The following is an 18,169-nucleotide window of genomic DNA, read 5'->3' on the forward strand; positions in this document are numbered from 1 at the left end:
ACATTCAGTTTGAAAAGCATCCGTCCAAACTGTTGTGTCATTGTGGCATCTGCAGCTCTGCCAGGTCAGCACATACTTTAACCTGCCACAGTCACTCCTCAGCATTATGACCACAATCCTGCCTCCATGTTGAACAATCACCCACAGCCACAATCCTTGCTCCCTCTACCCTTGGCAGTGTGGGTGTGCTCTGCATGGACAGCTGTACGTAGCCCACACACCCCCCGCTCACATTCCAACCAGACAGAGAGATTGGAGAAGGGGAAATACTTCCCCTCTCCAGCCAAACCATATCGATATCAATATGATTAACTGAAGTCACAAGGTAGCCTTACGGAAGATGGTGACTGCATTGGTACCAGTGTTAATTTTGTCGAGTCTGTGTCATAGTTTTCGGCGACTACCTTTGTTTAACTGACAATAATAAGACTATGACTAAATAAAAATTAGTGGACAAAATCTCAACCTATCATTGAAATAATCCTGATGACTAAATTTTGACTCATAAGGCACTGCAAGTTTCATTTATACCTCATATTCTGCAATGGCATTGCAGATTTTTTCTGTATCTTGTGATGCATACACAGCTTTTTTTTAACTGTTATTTTCACCCTGGCCTGCAGTTGGTTGGCAGACGGGAAGTCATCACGCTGCCTATTTGTTACCATGGGGGGCTTTGTTTTGGGCGCCAAACACAAAGCGTGATTACACAACAGGTCGTGCACATGAACACACTCATGCATCCAAACACACACACATGCAACAGGAGACCCGTTCCCTTGGTAGTATTTCTCAGTAGTCATATGATTGAATATGATATCTCTCCTCAGGTGATTATTTTAAAATGACATTTAGCAATGCACTCTGGCAATGCATGTGTCTCTGTGTCCCTATCATGAAGTCCATTGAGCTAAAACATAGGTGGTCCAAAGTATATGTATATATTATGTTTAAATCTACTTATAGATAGTCATCTTAGTGTTATCTGGTAAGTAACAGTATAGGGTAGTAGCATTATTTATTGAAATGGACATAAAAGGACATACTCATGTACACCAATGAGCAGACAAAGAGGGGGTGCAACTCGTATACAAGGAGAGGATGATGCATTTAAATTAGATTTGGGTGAAATAGTTTGAGGAAAGATCTGTGGAGATCCAGGATTTAGGACACACTCAGTCAGACAAGAGAGAGGACAGGTTTAATTAGGGTGACGCACACATAATTCAAAGTCTGAGAGGCCGACAACTCCAGTGCAATATCAAAAAGGATAAGAAACAGAAAGTCCTCTGATAGAGTAGAAAACCCAAGTAAACCCTGAGACACAGAATGTAATCACAGCCATGCAAGCCTAATATTTCAGGGAGTCGTATCCTAGAAAGCAGCAACAGAGTGGTAACAAGTCGTGCGCCAAAGGGAGGGAGCTGTCCAAGTTTGTTATAGTGAGTAATACTCTTAGACTGTGGAAGCCACAATCTCACTGTTCTAGATTCATTTTCTAGTCAAGAATCCTAGAAATTTATTTCGTAAAAGAAAATGGTGAGAATGCTGTTGCTGAAAATGCTATAATGGTTTTATTTAGCAAAGCATTAACTTTGTGCGTGTGTATGTGCATGTGCATGTGTAAGTCAATTGAGTTTGCATGCATGACATGTTTTGTTTTATGTCATGACAATTAAAAGCCACGTAATCTGACAAAACACTAATCCTTGTAAAATCATTTTCCTCTTTAATCTGCATGCATTTTTTTTTCATATTTCCTTTTCCCTTATTCAACATTAATGTCCTTTGTGACACTCGATCCTTAACCCAGGAAAGAATAAACCGGACCATTTATATTATTGCCATGCGTGATCCTAACAAAAATCAGTAGTCAGAGCAACGAGAATATTAATCTGCTGTTGGATGCTACTCAAGAGTTACAGACTGGTGGGATCACTGTGCAAGGCTCAACGTCCATTAGCAAAATGAAACTTTTACTTACAGCTCAGCTCCAAGTTAGATATCATTAAAACCAGTAAGTGCTGATGAATGAAGGTAGCAGAAAAATTAGCTGTATGGATGTTCTTTTAACACTTACAGGATATATTTGTGATGTCAATTGTTATACCGTCTTACTGTATTTTCACATAGACTCTGTATGGTCAGAGATAAGCATGAATGTCAGATTGGACTGAAATGAGAATGAAGACTATTGACTAGATGTGGCATCTGAAAAAGGGTTTATCCCAGGTTTCCTGAAGGTTTACCAATCGTAGCCAACTGGGACAAGACCCCGAGGTTACTCAGGGACCCGCTTTGAGATCCCATTGCTTGGATCATCTTGGAATAGCTTGGGTTCCTGCAAGAGGCAATGATATCTATTTAACTTCTCTGATTTTGCCAATATTACCCCATGTGGACAGAATGCGACAACATTCATTAAGAAAATGTTTTGTTGTCAAGATCAGCATCTTTTGTGCAATATGTTTTCTTAATTTTAAGGACATTCTAAAGTTCATGCAATTTTAGATTTGTAATAAGTAAAAACAGTGTTTTACTTTGCCTGATATGTAGAGCCAAGCATTGGTTTTTCTGCATAAGTGACATAAACGATTTTTCGGTCACAAAATTTTTTTCAAGAAAATGCAACAGGATCCCATTTGTGTTGAAACAAAAGCTCTCTTGCTTGTAGACATTGAGGCCTTTTTAGGCAAATTACTTCCAGTGCTGATACAGCAGCATCCTCTAAGCCTTTTAAAGGCATATCATATGCAACTCAGGAAATCAATCTCTTACATGCTTTGGCCTTTATGATATGGCATCTTTTTTTCTTCTTCTATTTGAAAGGTTGACATTTTCAGCCGCCTCTAAAAATGAGTATCTATGTTTGTGTGTGTTTGTGTCCTGCAGTACATATCCTCTATGACTGTGCAGAAATTTGACACCCCTTTGGCTATTTGGCATTTGGCTGGGAGAGTAAGAGAGTGTTGAAGAGTGAAACTAAGAGAGAGAGAATATATGTGTGTGTGTGTGCACACGCTTATTTGTGAGAGAGTGAATATTGCTACGTGCAATTGGGCAGCAATGACAGAGGCGTTAGCAGCATAGTAGAGTCCAGTTGTTAGGCACACAGTTCCTCTCTTGTAACATCTGACTGAGCCTGCTGGACTAAAGGAAGCCAGTGGACCTAGACACTTGGGTCAGAACCAGGAGAGACTAACCGGCATCCAGGAGGGGCAAAAGGGAGGAAGACACTCCATCACCTTATCGATTTGGAAAAGTGCTGAAGAAGGCAAAAGATAGAAAACATTTGAAAAATGCAAGTAAGAAGATGGAAAGGAAAGCTAGTATTTTAAGGATGAGACTTTTGTAGGGGAAACAGAGAAGGTTTTAAACACTGTCATAGAAGGACAGGATAGAAAGGACGAGACGCAGAATGGATGAAACTGATGAGGTGAACTTTTTGTCTCTTGGTACATGTCCATCATACAGAAAACAAGTGTGCATGTGTGTGCTACATAAGTTTTGCTGTGAATGCTTGTCAGTGTGATACATTTACATTTTGTTCCAGTGCGCTGATGATAGATTGTGAGTCCTTTGATGAATCCTCACAGGAACTTTATCTGATAAAGAGACCCACTGTGGTTTCCACAGCTTACCACCACACATTGTTTAATATTTTAAGCATTTCACAAAAATAACTGTATTAAAAAACAAATCTGATTACGATTAGTAAGCTCAAGGCCAATTTTGATAACTGACCTGAACAGCTAAAGTGTAACACCCCCAGTTTTTTGCTGACCTGCCACTGGGGGGAAATTAAAAAAAAATGCCTTTATTATGGGCGTTGCTCCTGGAGTAGTTAAGACACTCCCAGTCAAAGCAGCCCCGCCCCACAGTGGTGCGTAACACACACACAATCCCGACATGACGCTCACCCACACACAAAACCCTACAGGCACTATAGCATGCACGGGCAAACAGACCCTACCCTCCAGCCATGAGCCCTGGAAAACCCTGGAAGACAACCGTACGCACATAATGTGACTGTACATACACACATAGCTTGATTAACCCTCTGATTAGACCAGAATCAGCTCTTTACAGAAGCACTGAGTCACAAACCCCACCGCAGCTGAACGCAGTCTGCATGAAGTCCCTCCTACCAGCTTTTAAAGAAGGGGCGGGGTCAACAGTGACGGTTAGTGGTTAGTTGTTAGTGATGTCACCGTGAACAAAAAACTTCACCGAACCCCATCTCAGCCAATAGCAAAATTTGATTGTAATGGTCAGCATTCAATCCATAAAGGACAGTCACTCTGACATTTTACAACTAAAACCACTAAATTGAAATACTTAGACTACAATGTGAAGAGTGGCACTAGGATCAATAACCTAAATTACTTTCTATCAAATCATATATGTATTCAACAGAAAAAAAAAAGGTTTTGGGGTCTACTTCGACAAGCTGTGGCAAGGTGAGGCGACAACTGCTGAAAAAAATATTAGCATGGATCCATTCTTTTTTTGTGCCAACTTAACCTCATCAAACACATAGTGCAAAAAAAGCCTATCATAGTGTTGCTGATCACCAGTATACACGCATGTATACAAATATATATATACATCAACTCCTATTAGTTTTCAAGGAGTAACCTTGCACAGATACAAACTACCTGTTCAGTAAGACCAAATTTTTTCTCCAACCTGCTGTTTTTCCTGTATGATACATACTTTATTTGTGTATGTTTCGTCTCTAGAATGGTCTCAATGCATTACACCTGGCAGCCAAAGAAGGACACACAGAGTTAGTGGAGGAACTTCTGCAAAGGGGAGCAGATGTTGACTCTTCCACTAAGGTATTCGCATGGATGGGTAATATGTCTGTCATAAAAAATTATACATTTGAGGAAAAACTACTCAGTTTTTATGGTAGGAGAAATTTTAACACCTGACGAGGGAAAAGGTGGTTTTATAAAGTTCTGTATCGTGTTGGGAGTATTCGACCTTGATTGGAACAGTAAGAATGTAAATGAACCGTGCTGCCCTCTTTGATATCGTGTAAACAAGATTTTATTTAATTTTTTGCTATGTTATAATAATGATATGATAATAACGCATTATTACAGGTTGTTAAGAAGCTGAAATTCCAAAATTTGAAAACATTTATTTTCTTTCATATGCATTATAAGGTGTGATAATGAAACACGAAGTGCATTTTTTTCTTATCTAAGGTTCCTCTTTTTAGCAATCAACAGTAAACAGTATGTTTTTGAAAGAAAAGATGGCAGACTCTCAGACTGTGATTTATTGTTTTCTTTCTGCAGAAAGGAAACACTGCCTTGCATATTGCAGCTTTGGCCGGACAAAAAGAAGTTGTCAGACTGTTGGTGAAAAGAGGGGCTGATGTGAACGCTCAGTCACAGGTTAATATCATCAAACACGTGAAACACCAACACCAATGAGGTTATGATCTTGTATGCTGTGTGTGATGATAAATGACGGGTTTGCTTTTTTTTCCTTCAGAATGGCTTCACTCCACTCTACATGGCTGCTCAGGAAAATCACTTGGATGTTGTGAAATACATGTTGGAAAATGATGGAAACCAAAGCATCGCAACTGAAGTATGTTAATGTTAGATATTAACGCATTCATGCAACTTTTTTGTGGAATGTATTTTTGTGAAACTTCTTCTACTTCCCACTTCTTTGATTTGCACTCATGCACGACTTATTGCTCCACAGGATGGCTTCACTCCACTTGCTATCGCTCTCCAGCAGGGCCACAATTCAATTGTCTCTTTGCTGCTGGAACATGACACTAAGGGTAAAGTCCGCCTTCCTGCCCTCCACATCGCAGCCCGCAAAGATGACACCAAGTCGGCTGCACTTCTTCTCCAGAATGACCACAATGCTGATGTCCAGTCTAAGGTGAGAGAAATACAGATGCAGAGATTTATTATTTGATTTGATATGAAAAAAGTAACTTTGTTTTCAAGTTAGTCAATCAAAAACGTTTTGGTTGAAAATGGATACCAAGAACACGCACACGGTATTATTGTGAGGGTAACCTTTTTGATTCAGTCTTGTTTTATTCCTTTTACAAAAATCTAATTAACTTTAGTCTTTACTTTTTAATTAGATTTTTTTCTACTTTTTAGTTAATTAAATTCACAAATATTTTCATTGACTAAATTGGATTGCTTATATTAGTATTCATTCTTCTAGTTTATTTTACTCCACTAAGGCTTACGTCTAGCTTCCCAAACAGAGGCTGCCTCTGATTAACGCTTGTTAACGTCATGACTCTGATTTAACAATATTTTTCCCAATATCACTAGCAATAAATTAAAGAAAGTGTCTATTCGTACGGTTGCCATACGGACAACCCCCGGTGCTAATGGTATGGTTACCGAAGTACACATACGTCGCGTCTTAGGGTTATGGTTAGGGTTATAACCCAATATTGCAACAATTTTTAGGGCTAGAGTTAGGGTTAGGTTTAGGGTAAGTTTTGGTCTTAGTCACGAGACCTAAACTGGCCAATTACTGACTTATGACGTGATGTAAACTGGCCAAATAGGGGTGCTGCATACGGATAGAATGTCGGTATATTGATACAGCAACCGTACGGATAGCCACTGCCTAAATTAAAATACAACTGCTTGTGCATTAATTATAAGTACAGTAATTGAGTTTTTGTTTGGATCCTTGGTGACCCCCACTCTCATGTAGATACATTTTAGGTAAAGACTATAACTGGAATAGAGGAAAAATGAGCTGACAAACATACAAAGATGTTTTTGTATGTTTGCTGAAAATGTAAACTTCTCACTTTTGTATGTTGGGGACTACCTGTGTTTGAATAAGAATGTTGTGATTAAAATGTTCCTTAACACCCCTGCCTCGTACTCCCATTTTTCTCCCTTTGCATCCTAACCAGATGATGGTCAATAGAACCACAGAGGTATACAGACTCATCTCCTCTTCATATACTTCTCTCTTTCTTACTGACCATCTCTTTTAGCTCTCCTCTTGTCCCAACCCTGTTAATATTTATTGGTATTTTTTCTGACAGCAGAAAAATCCTCTCTCTAAATTTTGTATCATTAATATAAATGCATGGATCTTACTAAGCTGTGTTACACATCGCATGGCTGATAGTAAACAACATTGTGCTATATTTATTGTTTTAAGAGAATGTTAGATTGTTACATTTGATTAGAGCAAATTTTTACTTCCTCTGTGTCGCGTCTGTTCTTCTTCTTCTCTGCATTACCCACAGCATGTTGATTTTCAAGCATGGTGATATAATTGTTTTTGTTCATGGAAACGTATTGAGTTTTAAGTTAACTCTGTTTTTTTAATTAAATTGCACCATGTCGATCAGAATGGGAAGGTAAGGAGTGAACAACCTGCAACTGTATTCTATAATTATACTTATTTACATATGTATATGTATACATATTGTTATGTAAATGCTCATTTGTCTGTCCAAGTAGGCACACATAGCTTTGAGTCCACCTGTACTATGTGTATTTTTTATTGTCTTTTATTTTTATTTTTCCTTTTATCTAACATTTAAACATTTCATTTAAGTTTCATCTATTTTAGCAGGCATGTTTCATTTACTGCATTATTGATTGGAATATACATTGCATGCATTCTTTTAGGGCACAAGATTCACATTGTTCCCATTCTTTTATGAATCTGAGGCTTTTTCCAGCATGTTGCCTCAACATAGAACATATTTGTTAGTTTCTTTCTTTCTTTCTGTCCTAAGCTGTCTTTTTTCTTCTGTCCTTGTCTCTCTTACACAGAGTGGTTTCACTCCCCTGCACATTGCAGCTCATTATGGAAACGTCAATGTCTCCACCCTGTTGCTGAACAGAGGAGCTGCTGTTGACTTTACAGCCAGGGTACTTGTTTTTTTTGTTTGTTTTTTTTTAGAAAATTAGGAAAGAGTTCTTCATACAGTTTTTAACATGAAAAAGTATGTGTGCGTTTGACCAGCCTCATTTTTTCCATTTATTATAAATAAATAAAAGTGAACTAAAATAATCGTTTTTTAACACACTTAACATCCCCGTTGGCCTAAATTACACTTCATTCATGAGAATGTTTAAGTTTCTAGTTGGTTTTGATACATTAATCTGAACTCTGATAGTGCCTAATGATATTACACAGCCAAAATTGGTGGATACTCACAACAATGATAGAAACTTTCTATAGTGGAAACTATCAAGGGATACATTTTAACAATTGTTAAATAGGAAACTAAACATGTTTTTTTCTGACACGTCTTATCAGAATGGGATAACACCTCTTCATGTGGCCTCAAAGAGAGGCAACACAAACATGGTGGCCTTGTTGTTGGATAGAGGAGGTCAGATTGATGCTAAAACACGGGTGAGAGTCAAAACAGACACTGTCACAATTATGCAGATGAAATAAACACACCTATTTGGTGCATACTTGTTACTGTGTTTTGCTTTTCCACAGGATGGTCTGACACCACTACACTGTGCAGCTAGAAGTGGGCATGAACAGGCAGTTGAGATCCTGTTGGAGAGGGGGGCCCCAATTTTGGCTAGAACTAAGGTACAACAACAACAAAACCTGTGGTGTTGAACTATGACGCTGCCTTCTGTAGTACACATTATACATTCTGAATTTAATCTATTCTTGCTCCTGTGTACAGAATGGTCTGTCACCACTGCACATGTCGGCTCAGGGCGACCACGTAGAGTGTGTGAAACATCTCCTGCAGCACAAGGCCCCGGTTGATGATGTCACCCTGGACTATCTCACAGCGCTTCATGTTGCTGCTCATTGTGGTCACTACAGAGTCACAAAGCTCCTTCTTGACAAGAAGGCCAATCCCAACGCTCGCGCACTGGTACGGATCCTTAAAAAGTCCCGAAAGGCATAAAATTCATGAATCTAAAAATAAGGCCTTAATTGTCATTAAAGTTTTTTAAATCAGTGTTTCAAAAGTCTTACATTTTAACGCATAAGTTTGGTTTTATTATTGTAATTAGTCTCACATTTCAAAATAAATTGTAACATTTATTTATTTTTTTTAATGTATAATTTACCGTAACATTGCGGAATCAAGACAGCAGAACAAATTACAAAGCAGTTTCAAAAACATGCTGAAATGTAATTTCATTTTGTGTATTTTTGTTTTTTTTACTTTGGGAGATGCCAGTTGCATGTCTGCACTAGACACTGGAAAAAAATTACCCTGCTATGTAAATGATGTGGTGGGTTTTTTTTCCCCAATTGTGTTTACTGTGAAGTTGGGCTTAAATTTAATTTCAAATGGCAATACAAGTCCTAAAAAGTCTTTAATTTAATGTGACTGAAGCTATCGGAACCCTGTAGAAGTTTTAAGTAAATGTTACATTTTTCTCTTCTTCTCTCTGTCAGAATGGTTTTACTCCTCTTCACATTGCTTGTAAGAAGAACAGAGTGAAGGTGATGGAGCTGTTGGTTAAATATGGTGCCTCCATCCAGGCAATAACAGAGGTAGAATTACACCATTTGGGTCACATAGGCAGTTGTGATGAGTTACACATGTGCTCATGGGCTTTTTCTCTTCACTTTAGTCTGGTCTGACTCCAATACACGTTGCTGCGTTCATGGGTCATCTGAACATTGTTCTGCTTCTGCTGCAGAATGGAGCCTCCCCTGATGTCTGTAACATTGTGAGTATCAGTGTGGTCTGAAATGTAACTGTTCGAATGTATTCATCTTTCTGGTTCGCAGGTGCAAACCCTTGCAACAGCTTTTTGGTGCATTTTTGCATTTGCACTGTGACATATACAGTATTCATGTGTTTGTATGGCAGCGCGGTGAGACAGCTCTCCACATGGCAGCTCGAGCAGGTCAGATGGAAGTAGTCCGCTGTTTGCTGAGAAATGGAGCGTTGGTGGATGCCATGGCCAGAGTGAGTCGCTGTCATCATCATCACTGCTTCCCTCTGCAGACATTGAATACAAAATTATTGTTGGATTTAATTGACTACCTGTCTGCATGTGTAATTATTTAAAGCACCTGTTTGCATTTCATTACTTTGTTTGCCAAAGCTTTTTATTCCTTCTTTGCAACCACAGGAGGAACAGACTCCCCTTCACATTGCATCACGTTTGGGGAAAACAGATATCGTCCAGCTGCTGCTACAGCACATGGCTCACCCAGATGCTTCCACCACCAATGGTTACACACCGCTTCACATTTCAGCCAGGGAAGGCCAAGTAGAGACTGCTGCTGTGCTGCTTGAGGCGGGTGCCTCACACTCAGTAGCAACCAAAGTAAGTTTGTAATCTACAGTTTGTAAATGTAGACAGAAAGCATATGTAAAGACGCAAGTGTGTGTATTAAAACAAGATTTAATAAAAGGCAATTTTTCCCTTTTACCTTAACAGAAAGGATTCACTCCATTACATGTAGCAGCAAAATATGGCAGCCTAGATGTAGCAAAACTTCTTCTCCAACGCCAAGCTTTCCCCGATGATGCCGGCAAGGTTAGCTTAATGTTGCAGACAAATATGTAGATTCCTCAATAGAGCTTAAGTCAACTTAAACTGTTGTTTGCAGCCTGAAACACATTTTGACTGCTTCACATCAGAATTTAGATTTAAGAAATCTTAAAAAACTTATTTTTTCTCCAGAATGGCCTTACTCCACTTCATGTGTCCTCACATTATGACAACCAAGAGGTAGCAATGCTCCTGCTGGATAAAGGCGCATCACCTCATGCTACTGCAAAGGTGAGACCTGTGAAGATTCTCTCTTAATTTTGTATACTGTATCAGAGCATTCAATGTGTACTGGGAAGTTTTTCACCTTTCCTTAAAGATTCCATTCATTCAATTACCTTGTCTTTCCCATATTTCAACAACAATAATGTCATATTGTGATAGATATTTATCTGTTTCCTATTCCCCCCAGAATGGATACACTCCACTTCATATTGCAGCAAAAAAAAACCAGACAGGCCTGGTGTCAGCGCTGCTGCAGTATGGAGCAGAGACCAACGCTCTCACCAAGCAGGGAGTCAGTCCTCTGCACCTAGCATCCCAGGAGGGACACGCTGAGATGGCCAGCCTCCTGCTTGGAAAAGGAGCCCACGTCAACACTGGAACTAAGGTCACAGAAATACCAACTTCAAGCAGTGCATGACATTTTAAACCAGCTTCAGATATCATACTCTGTATTTATAAGGATAGTTTGTTATTTTGAAGTAAAAAAAAATGAAACTACATATACCATTTTTTTCTTATTCGTGTTATAGACTGGACTGACTCCTCTGCACCTTGCGGCCCAGGAAGACCGAGTCAGTGCAGCAGAAGTGTTGGCTAAACATGACGCCAACTTGGACCAGCAGACTAAAGTACGAACATTTATGCATATCGCACATATTCCCCTGCTTGTGTTTAATAAGACTAAGATAAACATGCAGATATTTACACTTATCTGCCATCTAGTGGTTGTTTAGAAGCATAGCAGTGTCTGAATTATACCAAAATCCCTGCAAAATCATATGGTTTGTTGTTTTCAGTTTGTAGCTTTAATGGGATCCTGAATAAGAATTACTGCTTACAGGTTTCATCTTAGTCAAATTACAGCAATTCAGACAAGTTTGAAAATATTTATTATTCTTTCCATGTTTCAGCTGGGATACACCCCTCTCATTGTAGCTTGTCACTATGGAAATGTCAAGATGGTTAACTTCCTGTTACAGCATGGTGCCAATGTAAATGCCAAAACTAAGGTACAATACACAAATACAAACTCATTTTCAAAAGAATGAATTAAAGACAGATAAACATAGACAAAACTAAATATTGTAACATTTTAATTTGTTCCTTCCCCACAGAATGGATACATGCCACTTCACCAAGCAGCACAACAAGGGAATACACATATTGTCAGTATTTTGCTGCAACATGGGGCTAAGCCTAATACAACTACAGTGGTAAGAGAAAAAAAAAAAAACGATTTTTCCCATAAAATCAAAATTTGTCAAATAGGTATCACATTCTGGGCTGATTTTGTCTTTTCAGAATGGAAACACTGCTCTGTCGATTGCCAAACGTTTGGGTTACATTTCTGTGGTGGACACTTTGAAAGTTGTAACTGAGGAGGTCATCACTACCACAACGGTAAGACTTATGAAGCCTTAAGTTTTTAGGTTAATATAGAACCCTGGAAATATATGTGTACTTTTATCTTTTGCCGACATTTATTGACAACTATGAATGGTTGCCCCATCAGACAGTTACGGAGAAACACAAGCTCAATGTTCCTGAGACGATGACTGAGATTCTGGACGTTTCAGATGAAGAAGGTGAGTCACTGTGTTGAGTTTGACTGTAAAAAAAAGTAAAACGTTTAGAATTAAAAGAGTTTCTATTCAGTCACACCTGAAAAATCCAACCTATCTGCAGATTTCAGTAAAAGTTATAAAAGTTCTATGGCTAGATGATAAGCTAATCAGGGTTTTTGAGAACAGTAGGACTATACATATAGTAAAATATAACCAAAACATAGAACAAATGTTTGCACCATAAGCTAATTCAAAGAAAACCTAACAATCAATTCAAAGAAATTGTCAAATTGTTTTTTGTTGTAGTTTATTTTAATGTGGCCTTTGTTTTCCAGGTGAGGACACCATGACGGGTGATGGAGGAGAGTATCTTAGAGCAGAGGACCTCAGAGAACTGGGAGACGACTCTTTGCCGGGACATTATTTGGACAGTTTCAGCTACATGAGCCACAACCTGGACAGGTCTCAGAAAAAGCACACAAACATAATCTTGACTCAAATCACTATCAGTTTAGCTCACTGTTAGTCCTATATTGTGAACTTTTTTCTGTTACTTACCAAACAAATGTAGCTGTAAGTGTACAATATGCAATTCAAATTGCTCATGAATGCCCTTTGGCTTAAAACAGGCCCCAGCACACTCCCTCATGCCAGAGCTTCAATCAGAGAGATGGTGTTTTCATTGAGGAGATGCTTACAAGCCATCAGGTGAGTGTAAAAGGCAACTTTTCACGAGTTATTAATAAGAAGTGTTGGCTCTGATCACCCTGCTAATGGATGTTGGTATATGCAGGTATCAGCTCTGTCCAGAGAGCATGAAAAAGAGTCGTACAGGCTGAGCTGGGGGGCAGAGCACCTTGACAATGTTGTACTGTCTTCCAGTCTGCTGCATTCTGGGTAAAATATACACACAGGGCACACAAATGCACAGACACACAGCTGGAAATTACAATCCATTGTAATGTAAGGACTCTGGAAACACTTAAACATTGTGTATTTTTAAAAGAGGAAAGATGAATAGATAAACAAAACTATCTTATTAATATATATGAATCAAACATATTAAATAGTGCATAAATATTTTATTTTGTTTATAACTGGGTATAAATGAGATAAATGTTGTTTGTTTTTTTAATTCTTCACATATTTATTTAAGGGTTTCTCTTTTGTTAGCTGTTGCTCATGACTTTTCTCCCTGGTCAGGTTTTTCTCACCTATTTCTCATTCTTTATTGTTTCTCTCTCTCTGCGTATATTTTTTGTTGCTTCTTTGTGCTTTCTTGTGTCTTGCCTGTGTTTGTGATGTGTCTGTGTGGGTCTGTGTTTTGATGTTTTCTGCATCTAGCCGTTCCTCTCCATGCCTAGACCATGACAACAGCAGGTGATATTCTTTATTTATTTATTTTTGCTATTTTCTCCTTTTGCCACTCCATTGTAACCTCATCTTTGAATATACTTTCCAATTATAAAGCCCTCTCACACTGTTCCTCTCTGCCTGCATGATTTGATAAAAGCATGGATTTACTCTAAGCTTGAGGCACTTGGTGATAATTTTGCACCAAGCTGTTTTCCTTTAGTAAGCATGGATGCGTTGTCGAACATTGTGACAATGTACAGGATAAGTAGGTGTAAATGGTGGATGGGTGATATACGTTTTTCTTACTTAAAGATGCTTGAATAATTGTCTGATGTACATATCACTAGTATTTGAAGATAAGTATGAGGAACCGTAAAGCAATACCTAAAGCAACCCTCTAATTAAATGGAATATTGAATACCCTGTATTAATATTTCCTAATATACTGAAACATTGCATTTTAGCCACTGAAAATCTGGTTCTAATTTTTTTATTTACATATTTTCCCTTCCTGGGTGTGATCCTTGAAAATGATACCCTTTTCTTTTTCTGCTATTATTGCCTGGCTTAAATAAAGATCTAAAGAATTGAACCTTTCCAGCATGATAGTCTAAAACAAGGCTCTCTTTCACGTCTTCTGCAGCCAGCTAATTCATTGGTGTTTTATCCTTTAGCTTCCTGGTCAGTTTCATGGTGGATGCCAGGGGCGGGGCCATGCGCGGATGCCGTCACAACGGGCTGCGAATAATTGTCCCTCCGAGAAAGTGTTCTGCACCCACACGGGTGACCTGCAGGCTGGTGAAGAGGCATCGCCTGGCATCGATGCCCCCAATGGTGGAGGGAGAAGGACTTGCTGGACGCATTATAGAAGTGGGACCCACAGGGGCCCAGTTCCTGGGGTGAGTGTCTCACTAGTGTGAGTGTGGTTTTTGTGAGTTCTTTTGTAGGGAATACTTTAATGGTCTGGTGTGGTGGGTTTATGCTGTCTTCTTCACTTTCCACTTTTGCTGCGTGCGGATCAGTAAGCTCCATCTTCCTACTGCTCCACCTCCTCTGAATGAGGGTGAGAGCCTGGTGAGTCGCATCCTGCAGCTGGGTCCTCCAGGAACCAAGTTCCTCGGGTAGGGCCATGGGAAGGACCCTCAATCACATGCCCACAATTTTTTTTTATCATTGTGTTTTTTTTTGGTTCACTCTACAAAACTACTATTGTGAACCATCTTGCTTGATTTATGCTTGTTTGCACTCTTCTATAGGGTTTTTGTGGTTTATTTTGTTTTGAAATGAAGGTTTCCTGGTGTGTGTTTTTTTTTCTTAACTTCAATTACGTATGTTCTTCTCTTTTGTTATTTTGTTAATTTCCCACCGTGTTTTACATTTACCAAGTCAACCATTTGTTTTCTGGTGAAATTTACCAAGTGCCCCAAGCTTGTACCAAAAGCCTTTTGCCTTTACATTGTCACCTCTTTCAGACCTGTGATTGTGGAGATCCCCCATTTTGCTGCCCTGCGGGGAAAAGAAAGAGAGCTGGTGATTTTGAGGAGTGAAACAGGAGAAAATTGGAAAGAGCACCATTGTGACTTCACTGAAGAAGAACTTAACCAGATTCTTAACGGTATGGATGAAAGTAAGTGATCTGCTAAGATTTCGGGTTGAAATTACAGCATCAATGAAATACAACATAATCACATTAACTGTAATGTACTATGATGCAATAGTAGATCATAAGAAACCTTTTTTACAGAACTTGACTCTCCTGAGGAACTTGAGAAGAAAAGAATATGCCGTATCATCACCAGAGACTTCCCACAGTATTTTGCTGTAGTGTCACGAATAAAGCAGGACAGCCATTTGATTGGTCCAGAGGGCGGGGTCCTCAGCAGTACTCTTGTACCTCAGGTCCAGGCTGTTTTCCCAGAAGGAGCCCTGACTAAAAAGATCAGAGTTGGACTTCAGGTACATACTGTACATAAATCCAAAAGATAGATAAATAAATATGATAATATAATATGGACACCAAATAGTACTGCTATATTGTGTAACTTATTGTAGGCTCAGCCAATCGAGATGGAGTTGGTGAGAAAGATTCTTGGTAACAAAGCCATCTTCAGTCCAATTGTCACATTGGAGCCGAGAAGAAGAAAGTTTCACAAACCAATAACAATGACAGTCCCAATCCCCAAGCACTCCAATAGTGACGGATCCAACACAGTATTCAGTGGGGAGACACCTACTTTACGGCTTCTCTGCAGTATTACAGGTGAGAGTTTTCAGTCATTACATTGATGAGCAACAAATAGAGAAACTCAGAAACACCATATCTGTTTATTACATATACAAGGCCTAAAATGACGCCTATAATAATTTGTTATAAAATATTTCTATTTGTACTATGTGACTAATACTGTGGATTTATTTATATAGTCTAGTCTAAATAAGTTAAGCTGAATAGTCCTCATATATATATATATTATTTTTTTACTTTTGGTCCACTCCTATTCTTGAACTCGTGCATCTGCTATTTCAGGGGGAACTACTCCTGCTCAGTGGGAGGACATTACTGGCTCCACACCGCTCACATTTGTAAACCAGTGTGTGTCCTTCACCACAAATGTCTCAGCAAGGTAAGTTAGGACATACATCTACTGTGTGCCCTACCATCATCCTGTAAAATGCTTATAATTGTCTTGTCTTTATTGGTCATATTTCAGGTTTTGGCTGATAGACTGCAGACAGACCCAGGAGTCTGTTAGTTTTGGGTCCCAGCTGTACAGAGAAATCATCTGTGTACCATATATGGCAAAGTTTGTGATATTTGCAAAGACGCTGGACCCCATTGAGGCCCGGCTACGTTGTTTTTGCATGACAGATGACAAGATGGACAAAACCTTAGAGCAACAAGAGAATTTCACAGAAGTTGCACGAAGCAGAGATGTTGAAGTGAGTTGAAATAAAAAGTTGTGTGTTTTTGTAAGAGTTTGTGTGTGGATTGTAAGACATCAAGGACCTTATTCTCCCATGAACGTAAGAAAAGCCACACACCGGTGCAGATTTTGGTCTTCAGTACGGGCTCGGTCACATCAGCGCCATAAGGCATTAAACCGCCTTCATTCATAGACTTAAGTGTGTTGGGTCTGTCTACGCTTGGTTGGTGTGTCAGGAGTCTGGATGGGAGAATAGGCATAAAAAAATGTGCAAATAACTTCATGCGCATAAATAAATGCTTAAGCGCAAACAGGAGAATAGTGCCCTCAATCAGTCTCTAGCAGGGGAGCTACCATTTTATAGACTTGCTGTTTACTTGTGAAATGGCCTGTTCATGGTGATCTACCACGGCACTTTAGATAAATGCCTTTGTGTTAATAAGCCTATTTTTATAATACATCATCATTGTGTTCTAAAAACATGTTTACATTTGTTTAATATTTTGATAAAACTTTAACCTGAATCATAGTTTTCCCATTGCTGTGTAGATGACATTGGTTTTAAGGTCTCATGTTCTTTTGAATTCAGATTTGTGTTGTATTGAATCTATCAAAACCCTGGTGATATCCACAGGTACTGGAAGGAAAACCAATATTTGCTGACTGCTTTGGAAACCTGGTGCCTCTTACCAAAAGTGGGCAGCATCATCTCTTCAGTTTCTTCGCCTTCAAAGAAAACCGACTGGCCCTCTTTGTTAAAGTAAATGTCTTTTTTGATGTTATGGGCATCTTTTCTGTGGAAAAACTGTAATATATAGCTTAGATAACAAGTTACACTGTACACACCAAGCGTATGTGCTTCTTAAAAAACAGATTAGAGATACTGCACAGGAGCCATGCGGTCGCCTGTCTTTCACCAAGGAACCTCGTACATACCGCAGTCTAAATCACAACGCCATCTGCAACCTGAACATCACCCTTCCAACGTACTCAAAGGTCAGCTTGAATTTGTTGGCTTTTACTGTATATAAAGTGTTGTTCATTTAATTTATAGTTATACACATTTTCTCAACACAGGAGTCTGATTCAGACCAAGATGCAGATGATGAGGTAAAAAATGTTACCTTGCTGCAATACAGGAAAATACATTGTTGTTGATTGTTTTGCCCTTTTTATCTTCACAGAGTGAGAAGAGTGACAAGAAATGTGAGTTTTTTTCATATTTGTGTCAAAAGTTATAAACCAGCCTGTAGTCAGCCTACATCACATCTGAGCTGGGACAGTTTACAGAGCATAACTAATGATGGTTACCATTAATTGTTCTTATTTGTTATATGACGTTTGAGAACACAACTTGGTCTAGAGTGGTGACAAAAAAAAAAAAAACACGTAAATGAATTAAACATTTCTACTGACAAATGAATAAAGCATTTGTTAAGATATGTGATGGCTATATGATATTTGGTCATGTGAACTAACTGCTACCTGACTTTTTTCTGCACTAACACTGTGTTTGGTTACATGTGTGCTGCTTTAAGCAATGCTGCCAATGATGTACTTCTTGCTAAACCCC

The 18,169-nt window shown here is 38.9% G+C and overlaps 1 protein-coding gene across 1 annotated transcript in view; it reads left to right on the forward strand.

The window, feature by feature from the left end:
- Positions 1 to 17,837, forward strand: part of ank2a (ankyrin 2a, neuronal) — a 36,813-nt gene extending 18,976 nt beyond the window's left edge. The window contains exons 3-39 of the mRNA XM_028439259.1: positions 4,743 to 4,841; positions 5,310 to 5,408; positions 5,509 to 5,607; positions 5,728 to 5,913; positions 6,926 to 6,949; positions 7,373 to 7,381; positions 7,803 to 7,901; positions 8,293 to 8,391; positions 8,485 to 8,583; positions 8,684 to 8,881; positions 9,415 to 9,513; positions 9,594 to 9,692; positions 9,836 to 9,934; positions 10,101 to 10,298; positions 10,413 to 10,511; positions 10,659 to 10,757; positions 10,939 to 11,136; positions 11,282 to 11,380; positions 11,663 to 11,761; positions 11,867 to 11,965; positions 12,054 to 12,152; positions 12,265 to 12,337; positions 12,652 to 12,778; positions 12,946 to 13,024; positions 13,110 to 13,213; positions 13,661 to 13,696; positions 14,347 to 14,571; positions 14,695 to 14,793; positions 15,145 to 15,299; positions 15,417 to 15,628; positions 15,725 to 15,932; positions 16,200 to 16,296; positions 16,384 to 16,612; positions 17,231 to 17,356; positions 17,470 to 17,592; positions 17,674 to 17,706; positions 17,781 to 17,837. Of these exons, the coding sequence (XP_028295060.1) occupies positions 4,743 to 4,841; positions 5,310 to 5,408; positions 5,509 to 5,607; positions 5,728 to 5,913; positions 6,926 to 6,949; positions 7,373 to 7,381; positions 7,803 to 7,901; positions 8,293 to 8,391; positions 8,485 to 8,583; positions 8,684 to 8,881; positions 9,415 to 9,513; positions 9,594 to 9,692; positions 9,836 to 9,934; positions 10,101 to 10,298; positions 10,413 to 10,511; positions 10,659 to 10,757; positions 10,939 to 11,136; positions 11,282 to 11,380; positions 11,663 to 11,761; positions 11,867 to 11,965; positions 12,054 to 12,152; positions 12,265 to 12,337; positions 12,652 to 12,778; positions 12,946 to 13,024; positions 13,110 to 13,213; positions 13,661 to 13,696; positions 14,347 to 14,571; positions 14,695 to 14,793; positions 15,145 to 15,299; positions 15,417 to 15,628; positions 15,725 to 15,932; positions 16,200 to 16,296; positions 16,384 to 16,612; positions 17,231 to 17,356; positions 17,470 to 17,592; positions 17,674 to 17,706; positions 17,781 to 17,837 (4,281 nt within the window). The remainder of the gene's footprint in view (positions 1 to 4,742; positions 4,842 to 5,309; positions 5,409 to 5,508; positions 5,608 to 5,727; positions 5,914 to 6,925; positions 6,950 to 7,372; positions 7,382 to 7,802; positions 7,902 to 8,292; positions 8,392 to 8,484; positions 8,584 to 8,683; positions 8,882 to 9,414; positions 9,514 to 9,593; positions 9,693 to 9,835; positions 9,935 to 10,100; positions 10,299 to 10,412; positions 10,512 to 10,658; positions 10,758 to 10,938; positions 11,137 to 11,281; positions 11,381 to 11,662; positions 11,762 to 11,866; positions 11,966 to 12,053; positions 12,153 to 12,264; positions 12,338 to 12,651; positions 12,779 to 12,945; positions 13,025 to 13,109; positions 13,214 to 13,660; positions 13,697 to 14,346; positions 14,572 to 14,694; positions 14,794 to 15,144; positions 15,300 to 15,416; positions 15,629 to 15,724; positions 15,933 to 16,199; positions 16,297 to 16,383; positions 16,613 to 17,230; positions 17,357 to 17,469; positions 17,593 to 17,673; positions 17,707 to 17,780) is intronic.
- The last annotated feature ends 332 nt before the right edge of the window (positions 17,838 to 18,169 follow it).

This window comes from Gouania willdenowi, chromosome 1 (genome assembly GCF_900634775.1).
Source record: "Gouania willdenowi chromosome 1, fGouWil2.1, whole genome shotgun sequence".
Lineage (NCBI taxonomy): Eukaryota > Metazoa > Chordata > Actinopteri > Blenniiformes > Gobiesocidae > Gouania > Gouania willdenowi.